Here is a 20131-nt window from a genome sequence, read left to right as displayed (position 1 = left end):
TTATCAGGGGGTATTTAGGGGTTTGTGACGAAATACTACGATGGGGGAAGGGGGTGTTAAAAATTACTCAAAAAATGCTACATCATTTATGGATGATCCCTTAGAAAATTGAAAGATTGAAAATAAAAAAATCAAAAATTTCAAAATTTTAAGGACTAAAAATCTAAAAATTCAAAAATTAATAAAAAATTGAATTCAATAATTTAAAAACAAATAAATTTTAGAATTCAAAAATATAAAAACACCAAATTTTGAAACTTCAAATACTCAATAAGTTGTTGATTTGAAAATTTAAAATATATGAATTAAAAATTTAGAAATTTACAAATTTGTAAATCGAAAATTTAAAAGTTCATGGATTTTAAATTTTTGAAATCCGAATGCTTAAAATTTTTAAAACTTATTAAACAACGAATTTTATTATTAAAAAGTATAGACCTTTATAAAATTAAAACATGGGAATCAAAAAATACAAAAATTTAGACAATTAAAAATTTCAATGTCAAAATTTGAAAACGTAATCATTAAAAATTATGAAAATTTTACGATTTTAAGAATGAAAAATTTAAGGAATTAATTACATGAAATTTTAAAATTCAAAATATTCTAACTAAAAATTGAATTTTTTTTGTGTTGAAAATCTATAAACTTATAAAGTTAGGCTTTTACAATTTTGATTGCTTGAAAATTGGAAAATTTTAAAATTTGATGACATAAGAATTTTAAAATTTATAGATGTTGAGATTTAAATATTTTGAAATCCAAGAACTGAAAAATTCAAAAAATTAAACGTTTGAAGATTCAAAAATTTTTATATTTGATAATATAATAATTTTTAATTAAAGAATTTAAAAACTAAGAAAATTCAAAACAAAAATCGAAATCTGAAAATATAAAAAAAATTAAATTTATGAACCTCGAATCTAAAATTTTTAAAAATTACTACGTTAAATAAACAAAATTTGAGATTAAGTTTTAAAATCTAAGAATTGTAAATATAGAAGTAAAAAAAATAGCAATTTATCAATTAGCAATCATTTTGAGCTTCAAAATTTAAATTTTTTAAAATTTAAATATTAAAGGATCTAAAAATTTTAAAACTTCAAACCTAAAATTCCAATTTGAAAAATTGCAGGCCTTAAATATTTCGAAATCAGAAAATTTAAAATTCCAAGAAATCAAAAGCTTAGAGATTTGAAAATTTCAAATTTTAAAAATTTAAACATTTAAAATCAATTTTTTTTTTAAATTTTGATAGTTTAAAGATTCAATGATTCAAATATTAAAAATTTAAAAAAATTTAAGATTTTAAACTTAAAAACCTAAGGTTTAAAAATTTCAAAATTTAACGATTAATTTAATAGTTTAAAAATTTAAAATTTTAGAGATTCAAAAATTTAAGAAATATCAAATATTTCTGAAAATTAAAAATTTAAAAATCATGAAAATATTAATGAAAAAATTGCAAAATTTTAAGATTAGGAAATTAAAAAATTTAAAAATATTAGAATTTAAAACATTTAGGGATGCAAAAGTTTAAAAATTAGATTATCCAAAAATTGAATTTTGAAATATAAAAAATTTCATAGACTTAAAAGTTTAAAAATTTAAATTAAAGGTTTTCAAATTTATTGATTAAAAAATTTCTAAATTCAAGAATTTTAAAATCAGTACACTTATCATTCTGAGGATTCTGGAATTTCAAAATTTGGAGAGCCAAAAATTAAAAAATTGAAAAAAAAATTCAATATTGAAGAATTTAAATATGTAAGCCCGTACGATATCAAGCCTGTTCTAATGACCCTGCCACTTCTAGTTTTCCAATCTGTTTACTTCGCATCCTTGCTCTCACTTGAGTACTATGTCTCTAATTTTCATAACTTTCCCTACCCAGTAATCTCTAATTAATTGAATGTCGTTAAAATGTAATAAATATGTAAGTTTCAACACATCAAAGACTTAAATATAGTAAAATTTAAGAATCCAGAAATTCTAAAATTTAAAAATTTTATGATATGAAAACTTTAATATATAAAAATTTAGAAATTCAAAGATTTAAAAAATTTTAATTAAAAAAATTAACTCTATAAACTGAGAAATTAAAATTTTTTAATTTTTTTCGAGAATTTAAAACTAAGAAATCTGGAAACTTAAAGATTTAAAAACTCAGAGATTTGAAAATTTTAAAAGTGAAAATTTACAAAGGCAGCCTTAACAATTTTAAAGCTTAAACAGTTTGAGAATTCAAAAATTGAAATAATTGAAAATGGTCTATTTTCGTATTATTGCATTATTCTATTTATCTCTTTTGTTTTCATATTTATGTGTGTTTATTTTTGCATTTTTGTAGTTTGGATTTTTGCATTTTTGTATTATAGTATTTTTGTATTTATGTATCTTTTCATGTTTGTGTATTAAATTTCTGAAATATCCAATTTCGAATTTTAGTGTTTGGGACTAATAGAATTTATGAATTCTTGAATTCCTGAATCGCTGAATTCAAAAATTTTGCGAATTTGAGTATTTCAATTTTTTTATTCTTTATATTTTTGAGTTTTTGGATCCTCGAGTTTCGGAATTTTAAAATATTTGGGTGCCTTAATTTTTGAATATCTGCATTTTAAAATTTTGAAATCCTAATGATTTTCCGAATTTATTTTTTTTTGCTTTTCAGATATTTGGAATTTCAGAAATCTTCATTTTTTGAATCCTTGAATTTTTTTAAAGTCTGAATTTTTTTATTTTTAAATCTTCGGATCTTTAAATGCTTGAATTTTCAAATTTTCATCCTTTGGATCAATGAATTTTTGTATTCTATATTCTTGTATCTTGGTATTTTTGAATTTCTATGGTTTTCAATTTTTACATGTTCTTATGTTTTGCATAATTTTTGAATTTTTTTATTTTAATCTTTATATATTCGTATTTGTGTAATGTGCAGTTTTTATTTTATAATTATTGTGTTTTTGTGTTTTTGATCTCTCTTAGTTTTGCATTTTTATATTTTTTTATGTTTTTTGTTCTGTATTCCATAGTTTTGCATTTTTGTACATTTTTTGCTTTGTATTTTCATCTTTTCGAATTTTGGTATTTCCACATTTTTATAGTTTTTACTTTTCTATTATCGTATTTTTGCATTTTGTGTGTTCTTGCGTTTTGAAATTATTTATATGTGTATATTTGCTCTTTTGTATTTCTGTATTTTAGTATTATTGTATTTTAGTATTTTTGCATTTTAGTATTTTACTATTTCTGTATTATCCTATTTTTGAGTTATTGCATTTTTTTACATTAGTATTTTTTATATCTCGTATTATTTTAATGCCTAATTTATATATTAATAGTTTTATGATTAGTGCTTGTATTATTGTGGTTTGGAATTTTCGTATCTTTGTATTTTAGAACTCCTGAATTTTTAGTATTTAAATTGTAGAATGCACATATTTTTTACTTTTTCGTTTTTTTACCTTTTTGAATGCTTGATGCTTTTAAACAATTGAATTTTTGATTTGCTCAATTGTAGAATTATTGCATTTTTGAATTTTTTTATTGCATAATTTGTATTCCTGAAATTGGATCCTACTTTTTGAACTCATCTATTTTTGTTCATAATTTTATAAATATTTCTTTAAATTTTTAGTCCATGAATGATTTTTATGTTTAGATTTTGACCTATTTTATTCTGGAAGTTCGAACTGTTCAGTTTTCGAATTTACAATTAAATTGAATTGAATTTGTGATTTTTCAGTTGTGCTTAATAACACTAGTAACAGTGACATAGTGCTCTGCCATGTGATGTTCGCTACAAAGCTACAGATTTGTAGCAAACATCACATGGCAGAGCACCGTTGTTGCATCAGACGCTGCATTTCGTTCGCTCGTGACATGCCTGCATATATTGAGGCGATTGGCGTTGGCATCGGGGGCATCTCGCGTCCCATTAGCTAGTCATCTGCCTTGGTAATGTGGGCTAGTTTGTGAACGTTTAAAACGACTGATCGAAAAATTAAAAAATCTGTCAGTCTTTCCTTATCTCTATTATTTTCCTAATTACAATTCGGCCAAATGCCTGTTCGGTCTAATACCCATTTCACTGAATGACCTTTGTTCTAATAACCTTTGACCTGATGACCGAGCGCCCTGTTTTCCACAATACAAATCAAGCTCCAGATTTTAAAGTGACAATACGGGACTAAAAATGTTTACCGCATCTCGAAATCGTCGTTTCTTTTTCTATTCATAGTCTGTACAATAGAACATGCAACCGACCGGGATTCATAAATTCTTTCTCCATTTCTTTACAGGGAAACATATGGCAGCAAATTCTATCGTTTCATTTCATTCTGGAACTTGTTACAACGATACCATTCACAATCACGGTAAGATTCTTCCGCCCCTTATTCTCCTGTCCCTGCAAGCTATTTGCCTACCAGCAACTCTGCACTGTCCTCAGCTTTTATCCACACCCCGAACCACTCTGACTAACAAGCTTTCTCCAAACTGCTGCACTTGATCACCTAACGAAACGACGAGTCCCGCTCAACGACCCCTTGCGGCGTTGGTGTACGAACAAGAAATCGTTTCAATTCAGCAATCGCCAGCAAACAAAGTGGCCACCCGAAGGGGTGGGTGGGGGTCGTGCCGGAAAAATCTCCCGTCAAGTAATCCCTGCTCGAATAAAGAAAGACACAAGAAGAAGCAACAAAAAAGTCCAACATAACTGCTAGCAAGAAACGGACAAAGCATTGCTACATTCCCAGAACAGCAATCCATGACTTGCTGGCGACGTAAAGAGAGAGAAAGCACGCAAGGGGATGACGATGATGATGATGATGATGCTTTTCTCCTCACTTGAAGGCGGTATGGATTTTCCATCGCCTCCTTAGAGGGTAGACGACTGAACTGGACAGGGCGGTCCGGGAAGAAAATGAAACTTTCACTTTCTTTGACATTCCTACAGTGAAGTCACCCACCCCTTCGTCCTTCTTATGCACCCTCTTCTGTTTTTCTTCTTTTTCCGTAATTGAGTCCAACGTCATGTTCAGTTCTTGATTGTGCAATTATGAGCGCCACGAATTAATGAAGTGTATGTGTGATTCTTTTCTTCTGGAATGTTTGTTTTCGCCTTCGCGCCGATGCTGTTGGAATGTGACGCCCCGCGGGGATACAAAAAAAAACATCCCGACCATGACCACAACTCATCGGACGACAGATTTTATGGCCGCCATTCAGGAATTTGTTCATCCCAGTGTTCCTCAACTGTTGGCTGGCTAAGCGCTCTCTGGAAAATATGTTCGTAAGTATGATTTTGTTTGGGTCTGGACATTTAAGATAGCTGGCCAGTGATAGTGCTTCAAACTAACAACACTCGCCCTGTCTCTCTCTCCGGGTGGAAGAAAATTGCGTGACTGACCGACCAAGTCTGCGTTCTCGAGATACAATCTTCTTTCACCCGGTCGTGCGGGTTGTTGATTCTGGATGGTAGAGCAACGGAGCGAATATAATGACTCCCTGTTTGCGGTGCCATCCATCCGTTATGGGTCATTCAGTTTTATTTGATCGTCGTTGAATAAGTTTGCTTTTGTTGGGCGCCATTGATTTAGATGGTATTTAGAGTGAATGAATCGGTATTGGAATCGTTATCTGATAATAACAAAATCTAACAACTTTTAACATGTTTATTTTTTTTCAGAACGACCTGCACCGAGCGATGCAGAAATCACAATCAGCCCTCTCCCAGCAGCTAACAATTCTGTCGGCAACCCTACTGTGCTTGGTTTTCACAAGGTAATAACCGCATTACTACGTCGTAAATATGAGCCCCCAAAACACTGTGTCAGATGGGACAAAAGTTTTTTTTTGCCGCCGACGCCACCCATTTTCACTTCTTGGCACTGAGCTTGTCAAAACAAAACTGAAAACAAAAACAATCCCCATGTGGCTGGCGGGGGCGACGTAGTTGTTTTCAGTTTGTGACATCCTAGCCGGATGGAAAACCAATCTCCGGGGTGTGTGGCTTCATCTTATGGGACTCGACAAAACACACATCCGTTCATCAGCTCGTTCCGGTTTCGATGACGGATGAGGTAGACAAGTTAAGAACAATGTAATATTATACGACAGTCGCCGATTAGCATAAGCGAAAGAGTATCGAATCGATAAATTGTGGGTGGGTAGGTAGGGTACTACGGGGAAATCGTTCCACCCGCCAGTCTGCATTTGAAACTCGGGTTCCTAACAATCTGCATAAAATGAATGCTCAACAGCTCTTTAGCATAAAACGGAGGCATTTTTTAGGTCACACTTCCCTCTGAAACACAATTCACAAACGATTTATATTAGTTCTACACCGTTTATGTAAATACTTGCATACTTTCGTGCTGATGCAAGTATTTACATATGATTTCACGGCTGCACGTTGTGCAAACAGATTCGTATTGTGAAAAGAGAAGTAAAATGCTACAATTTCTATGCAGGATGTGCTAGCCTAGCTTGAACTAAAAATAAATGCTGTTAGATCACTCTTCGACGAACGAATTTAATTAATTTATCATTTCTCGCATGACAGGATTTCTTCCAAGATGAACAACATAAATGTTTACATACAGATCCTGATTTCAAATGTGCGCTCATCTTTATTTTTGCACTTTCAAGCGACATTCAATTAGCCAGGGATTCATAAAAGATATGGAAAAGTTATTTTTGAGCCATAGAAAAAGAAGGAGAGAAAAATTGTAAAGAAAAATCAGTGAAACGTAGCATAGGGTTTCTCTGAGCAAGTTTATAGTTTCCCGCCGACTCTACCGTAGTAGTTGTAAAGTTTAGGCATTTTCATCCAAACCGAGCCTGGGATCAGGGGCGGCGAAACACTTTACGCCCGAGTGGGTAGAAAGCATATGGTGAGGGGTCCATTAGTAAGGATTTTTCCCTTTTCGCAATGCACACGCTTACATTACATTCTCATTAAATCACGTTCTCTTATGCAAATGGAATTGTGGTACATCGATGTTTTCAAATGTGTGTAGTGCGAGATACATGCGTTGCACATATAAATTTTTTGAAATGGTTCAAAATTTCGAGTGGGTAATTACCCACTCGGTTATTTTCGAGTGGGTAGTACTACCCATACTACCCACGCTTTCCGCCGGCCCTGCCTGGGATCACATCTCCCTCTATGCTACATCTAATCTATAATGTTCTAATAATCCCTTCGTTTTCTCCTTTCTTTTCCAATCAACGGATCAATTCACGGCTCAGCGTCTGCGGGATCCAGCACTTCCAGCGAGCCGGTCACCGGCATCTGAATCTCTTCCAGAGTACGTACTACGTGGTGGTGACGTTCTCAACCGTCGGTTACGGTGACTTCGTGCCGGATATCTGGCCCTCGCAGCTTTACATGGTCATCATGATCTGTGTGGCGCTGATCGTACTGCCGACGCAGGTGAGTGAGGTTCAGTGGATACAGTACCAATTCGCATTTCATTACCCACAATCAATGCACAATGAATTAGCTATGGAATTTGCGTTTCGACTTCGTCTCATCAGAATCCGACACTAATTTAGTGACAGGATTAAGATAGCGCCGGATCGATGCTAACTTAAAAAAAAAATAGTTCTGATTAGCTTAAAATGCCTTGCGGGCCATTATATTTGACTAGTGATTTGTACAGGAACACAAATTGAGACTCCGTTTTTTTGGAGCTAGCGTCCTGTCACTAAATCAGTGACAGATTCTGATGAGACGATGTCGAAACTCAAATTCCATAACTAATTTAGTTATAGATTCTGCGCTCTTCACGTGCAAACGTGTTGAACAATTTTCTCAGTTAGGTTCATTCACTCGGAGCCGATAGTTGTTTTCAACACAAGCTCCACGATACTTTCGTCCAGTTCACGCCACCTGTATAGTTTTCGAATTTCGGGCTCAGCTTCCCGGCTAGTATAGCAACTGGTTTCCACCCGGTCCGTTACGCGAGGGCGAAGTGCCATGTACCATCAGTGCAAAGCCTACTCGAATTTTAAGCCGAAAATTCAAAATCGACTTTCCCACTAATGCGTAGTGGGGCCGGGCCGGACAAAACCCCCGAATTTCTTTTTCGATTTTTATACCTTTTAGATTTTTTCCTAAATTTTGTGTACGAACTCGAAAACGCTATTTCGTACCTAAACACGTGCACATGTTCGCCTGCACAACCGAACCCCATGTACGTACACGGTGCGCGTACACTAGGCCATCGAAAAAAAAAATAATTCTCTGTTGTGACAAATGTCATAGTAAGCTGAGATACCAAATTTCACATCATTTGGACAATTCTAGACCCCCGCCCACTTCGCTTGAAATTTTTGAAATTGGTGCTATGGGAAAATGTGGAGGAAAAATATATTAAATGCTATAACTTTTGAAGTAGCAATCAGAAAATTACAATTTATACCTCTTTTTAAAGAAAATAACTTTAGTATTGGAATGGAGATACTCTTGTTTCTATAAAAAATACGGAAAAGTGGGGTACTGGGTCATTTTGGCCCCAAAAATTCCCTTTTTTTAATTTTTCTGCTCCGTTGTGCAAACCATACATATTTTGCAGTTTTTCTAATGTGAAAAAATCTCAACGGAACCTTTTAGACCTTTGTCCGAATAAGAGAAGTTGGGGTTATAGGGCCTTTGGTGATTTATATTAAATTTTATCAATTTCTCGTGCATATATCTCTATTATTCTTCATTCAATTTTCATAAATTGTACCTTGTTCAACGTGGAAAATCCTTAGGAACAAAATAAAAATAGATTCGTTACCGGTAAAATTGAGAAACATCAAATTATCTGACATATAGTCTCGATTTCACATTTTTATCATAAAATCGCGCATATTAACTCCATTTAACAACAAAATTCTTATTTAATTTACTATTTATAGTGAAAAATGCGCTTAGGAATCACATGAGAAAAGTGCCATATCTGGAAAAATAAGTGAAGTTGAGGTATTAGGACATTTAATAAAAAAGATGTGGTTTGTAGAGTTAATGTCAAAAAAATTAATGTTTTTTGAATTTTAACGCAAACGAATCTATTTTTGTTGTATTTCTAAGAATTTTCCACGTTCAACAAGGTACAATTTATTAAAATTGAATGAAGGATAATATAGATATATGCACAAGAAAATAATAAAATTTAATATAAATGACAAAAGGCCCTATAACGTGGTTTGCACCACGGAGCAAAAAAATTTAAAAAATAGGAGATTTTGGAGCCAAAATGACCCAGTACCCCCACAATCCCGGATTTTTCTAGGAACAGGAATGTCTTCATTCCAATACTAAGGTTATTTCCTTTAAAAAGAGGTAAAAAATTGTAATTTTCAGATTGCTACTTCAAATATTATAGCATTTAATATATATTTTCCTCCACATTTTCCCATAACACCAATTTCAAAAATTTCAAGCGATGTGGGCGGAGGTCTAGAATTGTCCAAATGATGTGAAATTTGGCATCTGAGCTTACTTTGACATTTGTCACAATATGAGAGGGTGGGCCTTCGAGAATGCAAAAAAAAATTTTTTTTTGCGATGCCCTAGCGTACACACAAGTTTGTGGCCCCAGTTATCTCTTTCTTACTCTCATCGTCACTAGCGTTGACTCTTTTTGCCTTGCGCGAATCATTCTCGTGTTCGCACTCGGTGTACGTACACGGATGTGCGCACTGGAGTATACACATCGTTCGCTTGAGTTCGATGTTCGAGGCGAACCTGTACATCGCGACGAAGCATGTTTGAGGTTGAACGCGTGCAAGAAATTTTGCTCATAGGTGCAAACGTGACGATGTGCATGGGAAGTCTGATCATTGGAATTGAAAATCAATGGAAAAGCATTTAGCAACTTAGTTGCAGTATGCATCGTATGAGCAACTGTGACTAGAGCATAGTAGGGAATGATTTGAGATCTTCAAAAAAATAAAATAAACCTGACATCTTTCAATAGCCTTGGGGTATAATAGCTATAAATAAATAAACCAATAAAACAAGAATTTAAGGCATTCTATCAAACATCAATCATCTTTAAGATATGCCATCTTTCATAACTATTCTAAACGCATACGTTCATACATTAGTACATGTGGATTATCTCTTAAAGAGCTATAAAGGGTTAATGATTTTTTACGACGGTATTCAGATTGGACTGAAGATCTACAAGCAAATGTATAAAATTACATCATATTTTTTACCAGATTTCGGTAAATTGGAACCACCCTAGCTAAATCGTTACTAAGGACTACTCTAGGAAATCAAAATGTTTCTGTTCACTTACGAAGTATCTGTTTTGAAAAGTTAATTAAAATCACTTTTATTTATTTATTTATTAACAGATTAAGGCCGAAGTGGCCTGTGCCGTATACAAAAGATTCCTCCATTTCACTCGGTCCATGGCCGCGCGTCGCCAGCCACGCAGTCTGCGAAGGGTCCGCAAATCGTCTTCCACCTGGTCGATCCATCGTGCTCGCTGCGCGCCACGTCTTCTTGTACCGGTCGGATTGCAATTGAGAATCGTTTTCACCGGGCTATTGTCCGACATTCTGGCTACGTGCCCGGCCCACCGTAGTCGTCCGATTTTCGGTATCATTGTCGGCGGTCACCAGTGAGCCCAAGTACACGAACTCTTCAACCACCTCGATTTCGTCGCCACCGATGCAAACTCGAAGCGGGCGGTTCTCATTCTCTTCTCGTGAACCTCTTCCTATCATGTACTTTGTCTTCGACGTGTTGATGCCAAGTCCGACGCGCTTGGCTTCTCTTTTCAGTCTGATGTAGGCTTCCTCCATCTTCTCAAAGTTTCGTGCAATAATATCAACGTCATCGGCGAAGCCAAGCAGCTGAACGGACTTTGTGAAAATCGTACCACTCGTGTCGATCCCTGCTCTTCTTATTACACCTTCCAGCGCGATGTTGAATAACAGACACGAGAGACCATCACCTTGCCGTAACCCTCTGCGTGATTCGAAGGGACTCGAGAGCGTCCCTGAGACACGTACTACGCACATCACCCGATCCATCGTCGCCTTCACTAATCGCGTCAGTTTGTCCGGGAATCCGTACTCGTGCATAATCTGCCATAGCTGATCTCGATCGATAGTGTCGTATGCGGCTTTGAAGTCGATGAATAAGTGATGTGTGGGCACATTGTACTCGCGGCATTTCTGCAGTACTTGACGAAGAGCGAACACCTGGTCCATGGTAGATCGTTCGCTCATGAAACCCGCCTGGTACTGCCCCACGAACTCTCTTGCAATTGGTGATAGTCGACGGCATAGTACTCTCCTTGTAGGCGGCGTTCAGCAGGGTGATTGCTCGGTAATTACAGCAATCCAGCTTGTCGCCCTTTTTGTAGATAGGACACACGACACCTTCCATCCACTCCTCCGGTAAAATCTCCTCCTCCCAAATCTTGGTAATGACCCAGTGCAGCGCTTTAGCCAGTGGCTCGCCACCGTGTTTTAGTAGCTCGCTTGGTATTTGGTCAACCAAGTATTTGGCTTTATTATTTTTGAGCCGGCTAATCTCCTCCTGGATTTCTTGGAGATCCGGAGCCGGTAGTGTAATGTCTTCCGCGCGTGCTCCCAGGTGCGTTACCGTGCCATCCTCGTCGTCTGCTGCATCGCCGTTCAGGTGTTCTTCGTAGTGCTGCCGCCACCTCTGGATCACCTCACCTGGTCCGTGAGAAGATTCCCGTTTGTATCTCTGCACATGTCGGCCTGTGGTACGTGGCCCCTGCGCGAGCGGTTCAACTTCTCGTAGAATTTCCGTGTGTCTTTAGCGCGGTACAGCTGCTCCATCGCTTCGCGATCGCGGTCTTCCTGCTGGCGCTTTTTGGTCCGGAAAACCGAGTTCTGCCTGTTCCGTGCCTGTTTATATCGCGCCTCGTTCGCCCTCGTGCGGTGTTGCAGCATTCTCGCCCATGCTGCATTCTTCTCTTCGACTAACTGCTCGCATTCGCCGTCGTACCAGTCGCTTCTTCGGTCCGGGCCCACCGTACCTAGTGCAGTGGCTGCGGTGCTACCTATGGCGGATCGGATATCTCTCCAGCCATCTTCAAGGGCAACTGCGCCTAGCTGCTGTCCCGTTGGTAGTGCCACTTCCAACTGCTGCGCGTATTCTTGAGCCACTCTGCCATCTTGTAGCCGCTCGATGTTTAGCCGCAGCGTTCGGCTTCGACGAGAGCTATGCACTGTCGAAAGTTTTGAGCGCAAGCATACTGCAACCAGGTGGTGGTCCGAATCTATATTCGCACTGCGATAAGTGCGGACGTTTGTGATGTCCGAGAAGAATCTACCGTCGATTAGAACGTGGTCGATTTGATTTTTTGTTACTTGGACCGGTGATCTCCAGGTGATTTTGTGGATATCTTTGCGAGGGAAGAAGGTGCTTCGGATTACCATTCCACGAGAGGCTGCGAAGTTCACACATCGTTGGCCGTTGTCATTTGATACGGAATGCAGGCTGTTAGGCCCGACCACCGGTCTGTACATTGCCTCCCTTCCTACCTGTGCGTTCATGTCGCCGATGACAATTTTCACGTCTCGCAGAGGGCAACCGTCGTATGTCTGCTCCAGCTGCATGTAGAACGCTTCTTTCTCGTCGTCGGGTCTCCCTTCGTGTGGGCAGTGCACGTTGATGATGCTGTAGTTGAAGAAACGGCTTTTGATCCTCAACTTGCACATCCTTGCGTTGATCGGCTGCCACTCGATCACACGTTGGCGCATCTTGCCCAGCACTATGAAGCCGGTCCCCAGCTCGTTGGTTGTACCACAGCTCTGGTAGAAGGTAGCCGCTCGATGCCCGCTTTTCCACACCTTCTGTCCCGTCCAGCAAAGTTCCTGCAGCGCCACGATATCGAAGTTGCGGGGATGTAGCTCGTCGTAGATTATCCTGTCACATCCTGCAAAGCCGAGCGATCTGCAGTTCCATGTTCCGAGTTTCCAATCGTGATCCTTTATTCGTCGCCTGGGTCGTTGCCGATTGTTCTGGGTCGTATTCTCTTCTGTATTGTTCGTTATGTGGGTTTTTTAAGGGGTGGCTTATAGGGCCTACGCCAACCACCTGTCTCGCCGGTGGGCCATCGTGCCAGGACTGCTTAAGGTCCCACCTGGGCACCAGGACAGGTTTACACCTTCCGAAGAAGGGTAACCCCCCTTCCCTGCCAGCATACGACCAAAGTTCCCACCGGGGTTGGTTACCCGATCTTCACTAAGGTTACTCGTATCCCAATCGACGCCACGAGGAGGCCAGGGCTAGGAGTTACTGGGCAGGAAGCTAAGGACCGCAAGTGGGGTCCATTTTATGCCTTCAGGTACAAGAGGCTTACGCACTGCCCAGTCATTGCCGACCACTTTTTCACTTTCACTTTCACAAAATTCACTTTTGCGAAATACAAAAAAAAACTTTTAGAGCCACCCTAGGCTGTCTAATTTTCATTTTAGCGTCCCAATTTCAGCAAAATCGAGATCAGCGCACCAAAATTACTCTTAGATGGTATTTTCAGTCATTTTAAACTACTTTTGAGGTATGGAGTGGATCCACTGTACGACACCATGAGTACAGACTCCGAAGGAGTCGCGCCTCCATCAAATCTAAAAGTGCAAACCATGGTGAACCGTCCGCCTCCACCACGAACATCGGTTTGAACAGCTGCACGTGCGCACGCAGTAGTTTAGTGTAGTGTAGTGGCTGCATTTCGAAATAGCCAGTTTCCGCCTATCTGACGACCCATAAACACCCACCAAATGGGGGAACCTTCCCCTCTCCCCATACCGTGGAACAGCGGCATATCTTAGAATCGGACTTTCTCAGGGTACTTAAACTCTGGTGATACTGGGAGCAAACTCATTGGATGGTGAGTCCGATACCCGACTGACGATAACCCGTTCACGATTATGAAATCGGTACAACGTGTGTTAGGATGCCATCCGACAAAGGTGGTTTCGGCCACAAAAGAAGGTAGAGAGACCCGGTACGCCTCAAGGACGACACAATCGAAAAAGGCATATAACGCTCTGCTGAGTTTGAACGAGCTGATCGACGTTCAAAAGGTTGAGGCGGTTTCTCAGTCCACACTCAACATCACTCATGGTGTCGTTTACGATATTGATAGGTACCAAAGACACGAGCAACGAAGAACTTCTTGACGAGCTGAAAGCTCAAGGAGTCATAGCAGTACGTAGGATCACCAAGCTGCGCAACGGAGTAGTGAGCAATTCTCCTCTGGTGGTGATATCTTTTCGTGGCTCAACCCTCCCCGAATACATTTACCTCGGACTGGTACGCACTAGCATCCGACCTTACTGGCCGTCCCCCATGCCGTACTACCACTGTGACAAATTTGGGCACGGTACTAGGGTGTTCCCCAACAAGGAAGCTTGCCTGAGCTGCAGCCTGAACCACCAATCAGATAAAGTTAACCCATGCACCAACATCCCAAAGTGTATAAACTGCAGCGGAGAGCACTCAACTAGGTCAAACGAGTACCCTAAATACATGAAAGAGGAGGCCATCATTAAAGCGAAAATTTCCCAAAACCTTTCCTTCCCCGAAACAAGAGCTCTAATAACACAAAAGTGCAGAGGGCCAAGTTACGCCGAACAAACCCAGAAAGGCATGGAATCGAAAGACGACGAGAAAGATTCCACTATCGCCAGACTGAAGACAGAGCTCGATGAGCCAAAAGATGACCGGGACGATGAGATGTTACATCTTAAAAACCAGCTGGTGGAGGCCGTTGGCCAACTCATAACCGTCAAGCAACAACTCATCGAGGTAACGAAGGAAACTAGTAGAGCTAACACTACACCAACAGCAGAGAAGGGAAACGCCAAACAACTCAACCTGACCACCACGATATCGACCGAATGTAACGTAGTAGTCGCGAATAAACAGCGAGACCCCAGACTTCGTGACGAACGAAAGCAGCAAAGAAACCATAGCCGAGCAGGCGAAGGGGACAAATCCCGAAGCCATATCGGAAACAAAACAGAGCCAGCTCCACCGAAACAACAATGGACAACCCGAGCGAATACCTGCAATAACAGCCTTTCATTACCCGGACAATTAAACAACTCAGACACCGTAACGACGCAAAGCTCCATGCCCCAACAGTGCTACGTAATGTCCGACTTGCTCTACAATGACTATAGCAACTGAGGATGCCAATAAAAATCATCGAATTCAACAGCAACAAAAAACAAAGCCAGCCTGTGTTGACTCTGCCCGAGAAAGTTCCGGATACGTCCGGTGCACCCCCGGTGGCTGTTGGCACAGGACCATTGGAGCACCAACAGGGAAGCACCTTTAGCATCGCCATTAGCATTGATTTTACACGTTCACCATCCATCACAGGCAAACCAGACAGAAATTCAGAAAATCTACAAACACAGCAATCCCAAACGACGCGAACCTCGACCGCCTCCAGCGCTCCGCATCTTGCTGGGCCCCAGAGTAGGCAATCTCACCGCCTGATCTCAAAAATGAAACCAGAATCAGGAAAAACAAGCAAACAGCTCCACTGCAACGAGAACCGGCTCAGGTCCCCCGATATCCCCGCACCCGGCGGACCACCGGGAAGAACTCTCAGTCGGGAAACTTCTCCTTACCAACAACAACGAGTACGACGAGACCTCAGCCCGGTTCCCGGTTGCTCTTGGCATCCGGTACGTTTTAGACCATACAGGAATCCAGTAGTCACCTGTATCCCCAAGACAAGTGGTAACCCTTCCTGACAGGCAGTGCACTGGTGGTGCCCAGAGTTCAAGAGAGCTATCAGAGCACACCGAACTGCGTTGAGGGCACTGAAGAAGCCTTCTATGGACGACCTACACCGAAACCAGCGAGCTGATGACTTCAGAGAGGCCAGAAACGAGGCCAAGAATGCGACAGATGAGGCAAAAAACACCAGCTGAACCAGATTTTTGGAAGGCATATCTCCAGACTCGTCGACTTCAGAACTCTGGCGGAGAGTTAACGCTTTATAGCGGAAAGCGGCGGCACAGTGGCTACGCCATCGTCGTTAATGGGTGCACGACGATTGATCCCACAACCATCGGTAACGAACTAAGCAGGCACTTCGCCTCCCTGTCCGAAAACGCCGCACTCCCAGCAGCGTTCCTGCGAATCAAAAGGAGTAGGCCCATTCGTTTCGAACCTGATTCAGGTCAAGTATACAACCAGCCTTTCAACGGAAGCGAACAATGTACGGCACTAGAATCGGTACTTGGCAAGTCTGACGGATTGAATGTCGTTGGTTATTCTCTGCTTCGACTAGAGATGGGCAATTCGTTCGCGAACGGTTGAAGTGAACTGGTTCTTTGAAGAGAATGAGCGAACGGAAGTTTTTTTTAAAAGAACGGTAGTTCTCAATTCTCTTCAAAGCGAATGAACTGAATATGACCCAAAGCCGTTTAGCGAATTTCTCGGACCGATTTTTAGGCGAACGAATGAAAATGAACTGACTTGCCGTCCCACAAACCGCTCTCTGTGCTCTCCCAGAATAAAACCGGCGAAGAACGACTCATAAGCGAACGACTCATCTCATTCTCTATTTCTCTAGTTATACATAATGAAGAAATCGCCACCCTTGATGAACTTGTTAAGCATACAGATAATAGTTTGGGCAGCATCTGTTTGGTTCCTCTCCAAGAATCGAATGTTTTGAGAGACATTCGCTAGATACAAGTAAAATATCAGCTGAATGGAAGAACGGTTCATCTGAACTAGTTCTTTTTATAGAACTGTTCAGTCGGGAATGGTTCTTCGAAGTGAACTGTTTCGCCCATCTCTAGCTTCGACATTACCCACCAGTAGCCAAGTGGGCGATTTTGGACAGCATTAACCGCATCTGGAGCGGTGAACCGATGCCCGCTTCATGGAAGGAAGCCCTAGTAATCCCCATCCCAAAGCTATGTCAAGGGAACAGAACGCCAGATGATTTGCGCCCAATCAGTTTACTCTCCTGGTTTACCAAGACGATGGAGCGCATGGTCAACAGACGGCTGATGGACCTACTAGAGTAGCAAAAACTTTTGGATCATCGCCAGTTCGCGTCCGAAATGGGGCAAAAACCGGTGCTTACCTCGCCAGCTTCGGAGGTGCTACGCCAATCCGTAACCGACGGCTTGCACGCCGACATCGGGATACTCGACGTAGCGAAGGCATATAATACCGTGTGGCGTCATGGAGTACTGCAACAGCTGGTCAACTGGGGGATCACCGGACATATGGGCCGCTTCTTAAGCGACTACCGGGAATCGGGGGTGCCCAATCCGACGCCTTTCCGGAGGCGAACGGCGTCCCCCAGGGATCCGTTCTCGCTGTAACACTGTTCCTGGTAGCCATGAATTCTTTGTTCACGAACCTACCGGCTGGGATTTATAAGTTTTCGTCTACGCCGACGACATCGTGTTGGTCATGCAAACCTGTCGTAAACTCCAGGCCGCAGTAAGTGAGGTGGGCCGATGGGCGGTATCAGTCGGTTTTAACATGGCACCCGCTAAAAGCATAATTACACACTGCTGCAACAAAAACCACATTGCAACAGGGAGGTCGATCCTGCTGGACGGGGCGGTCATTCTCTACCGTAAGAAACGGAAGATCTTGGGAATAACCATGGACCATTAGCTCACCTTCGCGCCACACTTCCAACGTATCAAAGCCAACTGGCAGAGCCGGTTGCGACTAATGAAAACAATCAGCTCCCGGCACAAGCGTTGTAATCGATACACTGCATTAAACATTGGACAGGCCCTACTTCACAGCAAGCTATTCTACTGGATTGAGCTGACGTGTTGCAATATGGAAGGACTCATCAACATTTTAGGCCAGCTATACCACGGAACAATTCGCGCTGCCTCTGGTCTGCTACCCAGCACGCCTGCTAAGGCGGCCTAAATGGAAGCCGCGATTCTCCCCCTTTATTGGAAGACTGCGCTCACCATCGCTAGAAGAGTATTGGGATTTTAAGAAGGTACAGCCGAAAAGGACTGCTTCCTGCTACAGACAGCTAACGAGATCCACCGGGAATACACAGACATGGATCTGCCACGGATCGCCCGCTTACACCGAGTTCGTGACCGGACCTGGCACGTCCGCGGACCCAACCTGGACACAAGTCTGTCTGCAGAACTGAAGGCCGGTGCTGCTAGTAGTGAAGCCAGAGCCAAATACAACCGTCTGATGGCCGCCAGGTACAGCAATCACGCGCGAATTTTCACCGACGGCTCCAAAATTGGTGATGAGGTCTGTATGGAAGTAAGCGGAATAAGAAAAGGGCTCTCTCCCCGATTGAGGCGAAGAACCATCCCCTCCCCTTATTCTTTTTCTTCCCGGCTACATGAATTCCGGGGACGTAATAGACCAGCAAATGCTATTACTTCGTGTCTTCAACGAGCCAGGAAACGAGGAACAACGCCTCCCAGCTGATCCCCTCCTCATTATGAAATCGGTAAAGGTAGTGCTAGGAACCGACTCAGGAAACCTGGTGAGCGCGACAAAGGAGGTAAAGAGATCCAGATATGTGCTTGGAACCCGATCTAAGAAAGCCTTCATATCGGAAGCTGGAGCAGGTAGGCCAATAGGTAGAGGTTATCTTCCATCCAATCCTTAACATAGTACAGGGCGTCATCTACTACCCGGACACCAAAGGCAGACTCCTGGAAGAGCTCAAGGGGTTACGAATGTTCGACTTATGTTCGACTTATAACATGTTTGATGGTTAACGATTAATAGACCACTAGTTATCCTGTCCTCTGGCTCCAACCTTCTGGAAAACATATTCATCGACCTGCTGCGTACTAGCATCCGCCCGTACTATCCAATGCCGATGATGTGTTTCAAGTCCGGTCACTTCGGGCACAGCAGCCGTTTCTGCCCCAACTATTCGCCGGAGCAGCTTGTAGAGGCACAGGCTGCAAAACCACACATTCCCCAAATCAAAGATCGCCGAATAAATCTTTGAGTTCTTAAAAATACCTCCCTGACCATCATTAAGGGAATTAGAGACCGGTGCCACCTCATGAACCAGGCCAGACAGAAAGCCAAAGAGGCCTCGTTTCTGGGCAGGATCAGCTCCAATTTGTCAACTGCGGATCTGTGGAGAAGGGTTAATGCCCTAAGCGTCAGAATAAGGCAAAACGGCTTCGCATTATCGGCCAACGGTACCACTACAGTTAGGCGCTCTGAAATTGCTTATAAAATCGGTCAACACTTTGCCCTTCTTTCTGGGGACTGTTCCATCTCCCTGCCTTCCGCAAAACACAAAAAGGACCATAGAAGCCACCCCTATAATTCATACCAGATGCTAGCCAGGATTACATTACAAACATTTCTCTGGAGTGAAACTAGCCACTGCACTTAGTACTGGAAAGGGCATTTCTGCCGGACTCGACGTTGGCAATCCAGGCATTACCCAATTAAGGCATTTACCCTCGGTTGGCAAGCGAGCACTCCTAGGCGGATTCAGCAGGATATGGGAAGATGAGTCCTTCCCAGACAACTGGAGAACCGCACTCACGATTCTTATTCCGAAGAAATGCGATGGAACCAAGAGCCCGAATCACTTTCGACCCATTATTCTTCTCCCTTGAATTGGGAAAACAATGGAAAGAATGGTTAACGGACACCTGATGACCCTCCTGCAGGAACAAGATTTTCTCGACCATCGCCAGTTCGCATTCCGCAAGGCACTCGGCACAGGTATTCATCTAGGCTGCCTCGGTGAAATAGTAAGTGACGCTATAGCCAACGACACCATAGCAGACATCGCCATCCAAGATCTCGCCAAGGCCTACAACACGGTATGGGGTGTAGGAGTTCTTCGCCAGCTGCATCAATTGGGTGTTCGCGGCAACCTTGTCCGCTTTATCAAGCAGTAACTCCGTAACCGAAGTTTAATTAAAGAAAAGTGGCCGGACCTGTTTCGGGAAGCTGAAAGGGTTTCCCCAAGAGTCGATGAACTTCTCGATTCCTCGAACCTCGATTCCTCGATTCCTCAATTCCTCAATTCCTCAATTCCTCCATTCCTACATTCCTCAATTCCTCGCTTCCTCGATTCCTGGATTCCTGGATTCCTCGATTCCTTGATTTCTCGATTCCTCGATT

The 20131-nt window shown here is 41.5% G+C and overlaps 1 protein-coding gene across 20 annotated transcripts in view; it reads left to right on the top strand.

Annotated features, from left to right (window-relative positions):
- LOC131694238 (potassium channel subfamily T member 2) overlaps window positions 1-20131 on the top strand; it is a 510796-nt gene that overhangs the window by 364348 nt on the left and 126317 nt on the right. For all 20 annotated transcript variants that reach the window (XM_058982768.1, XM_058982767.1, XM_058982776.1 and 17 more), the window contains 4 exons: window positions 4305-4379; window positions 5213-5296; window positions 5693-5787; window positions 7258-7441. In XM_058982768.1, coding sequence (XP_058838751.1) covers window positions 4305-4379; window positions 5213-5296; window positions 5693-5787; window positions 7258-7441 — 438 coding nt within the window. The remainder of the gene's footprint in view (window positions 1-4304; window positions 4380-5212; window positions 5297-5692; window positions 5788-7257; window positions 7442-20131) is intronic.

This window comes from Topomyia yanbarensis, chromosome 3 (genome assembly GCF_030247195.1).
Source record: "Topomyia yanbarensis strain Yona2022 chromosome 3, ASM3024719v1, whole genome shotgun sequence".
Classification (NCBI taxonomy): domain Eukaryota; kingdom Metazoa; phylum Arthropoda; class Insecta; order Diptera; family Culicidae; genus Topomyia; species Topomyia yanbarensis.
Note: the sequence above shows the minus strand (reverse complement) of the source record. Positions and strands in the feature narration are given on the sequence as shown.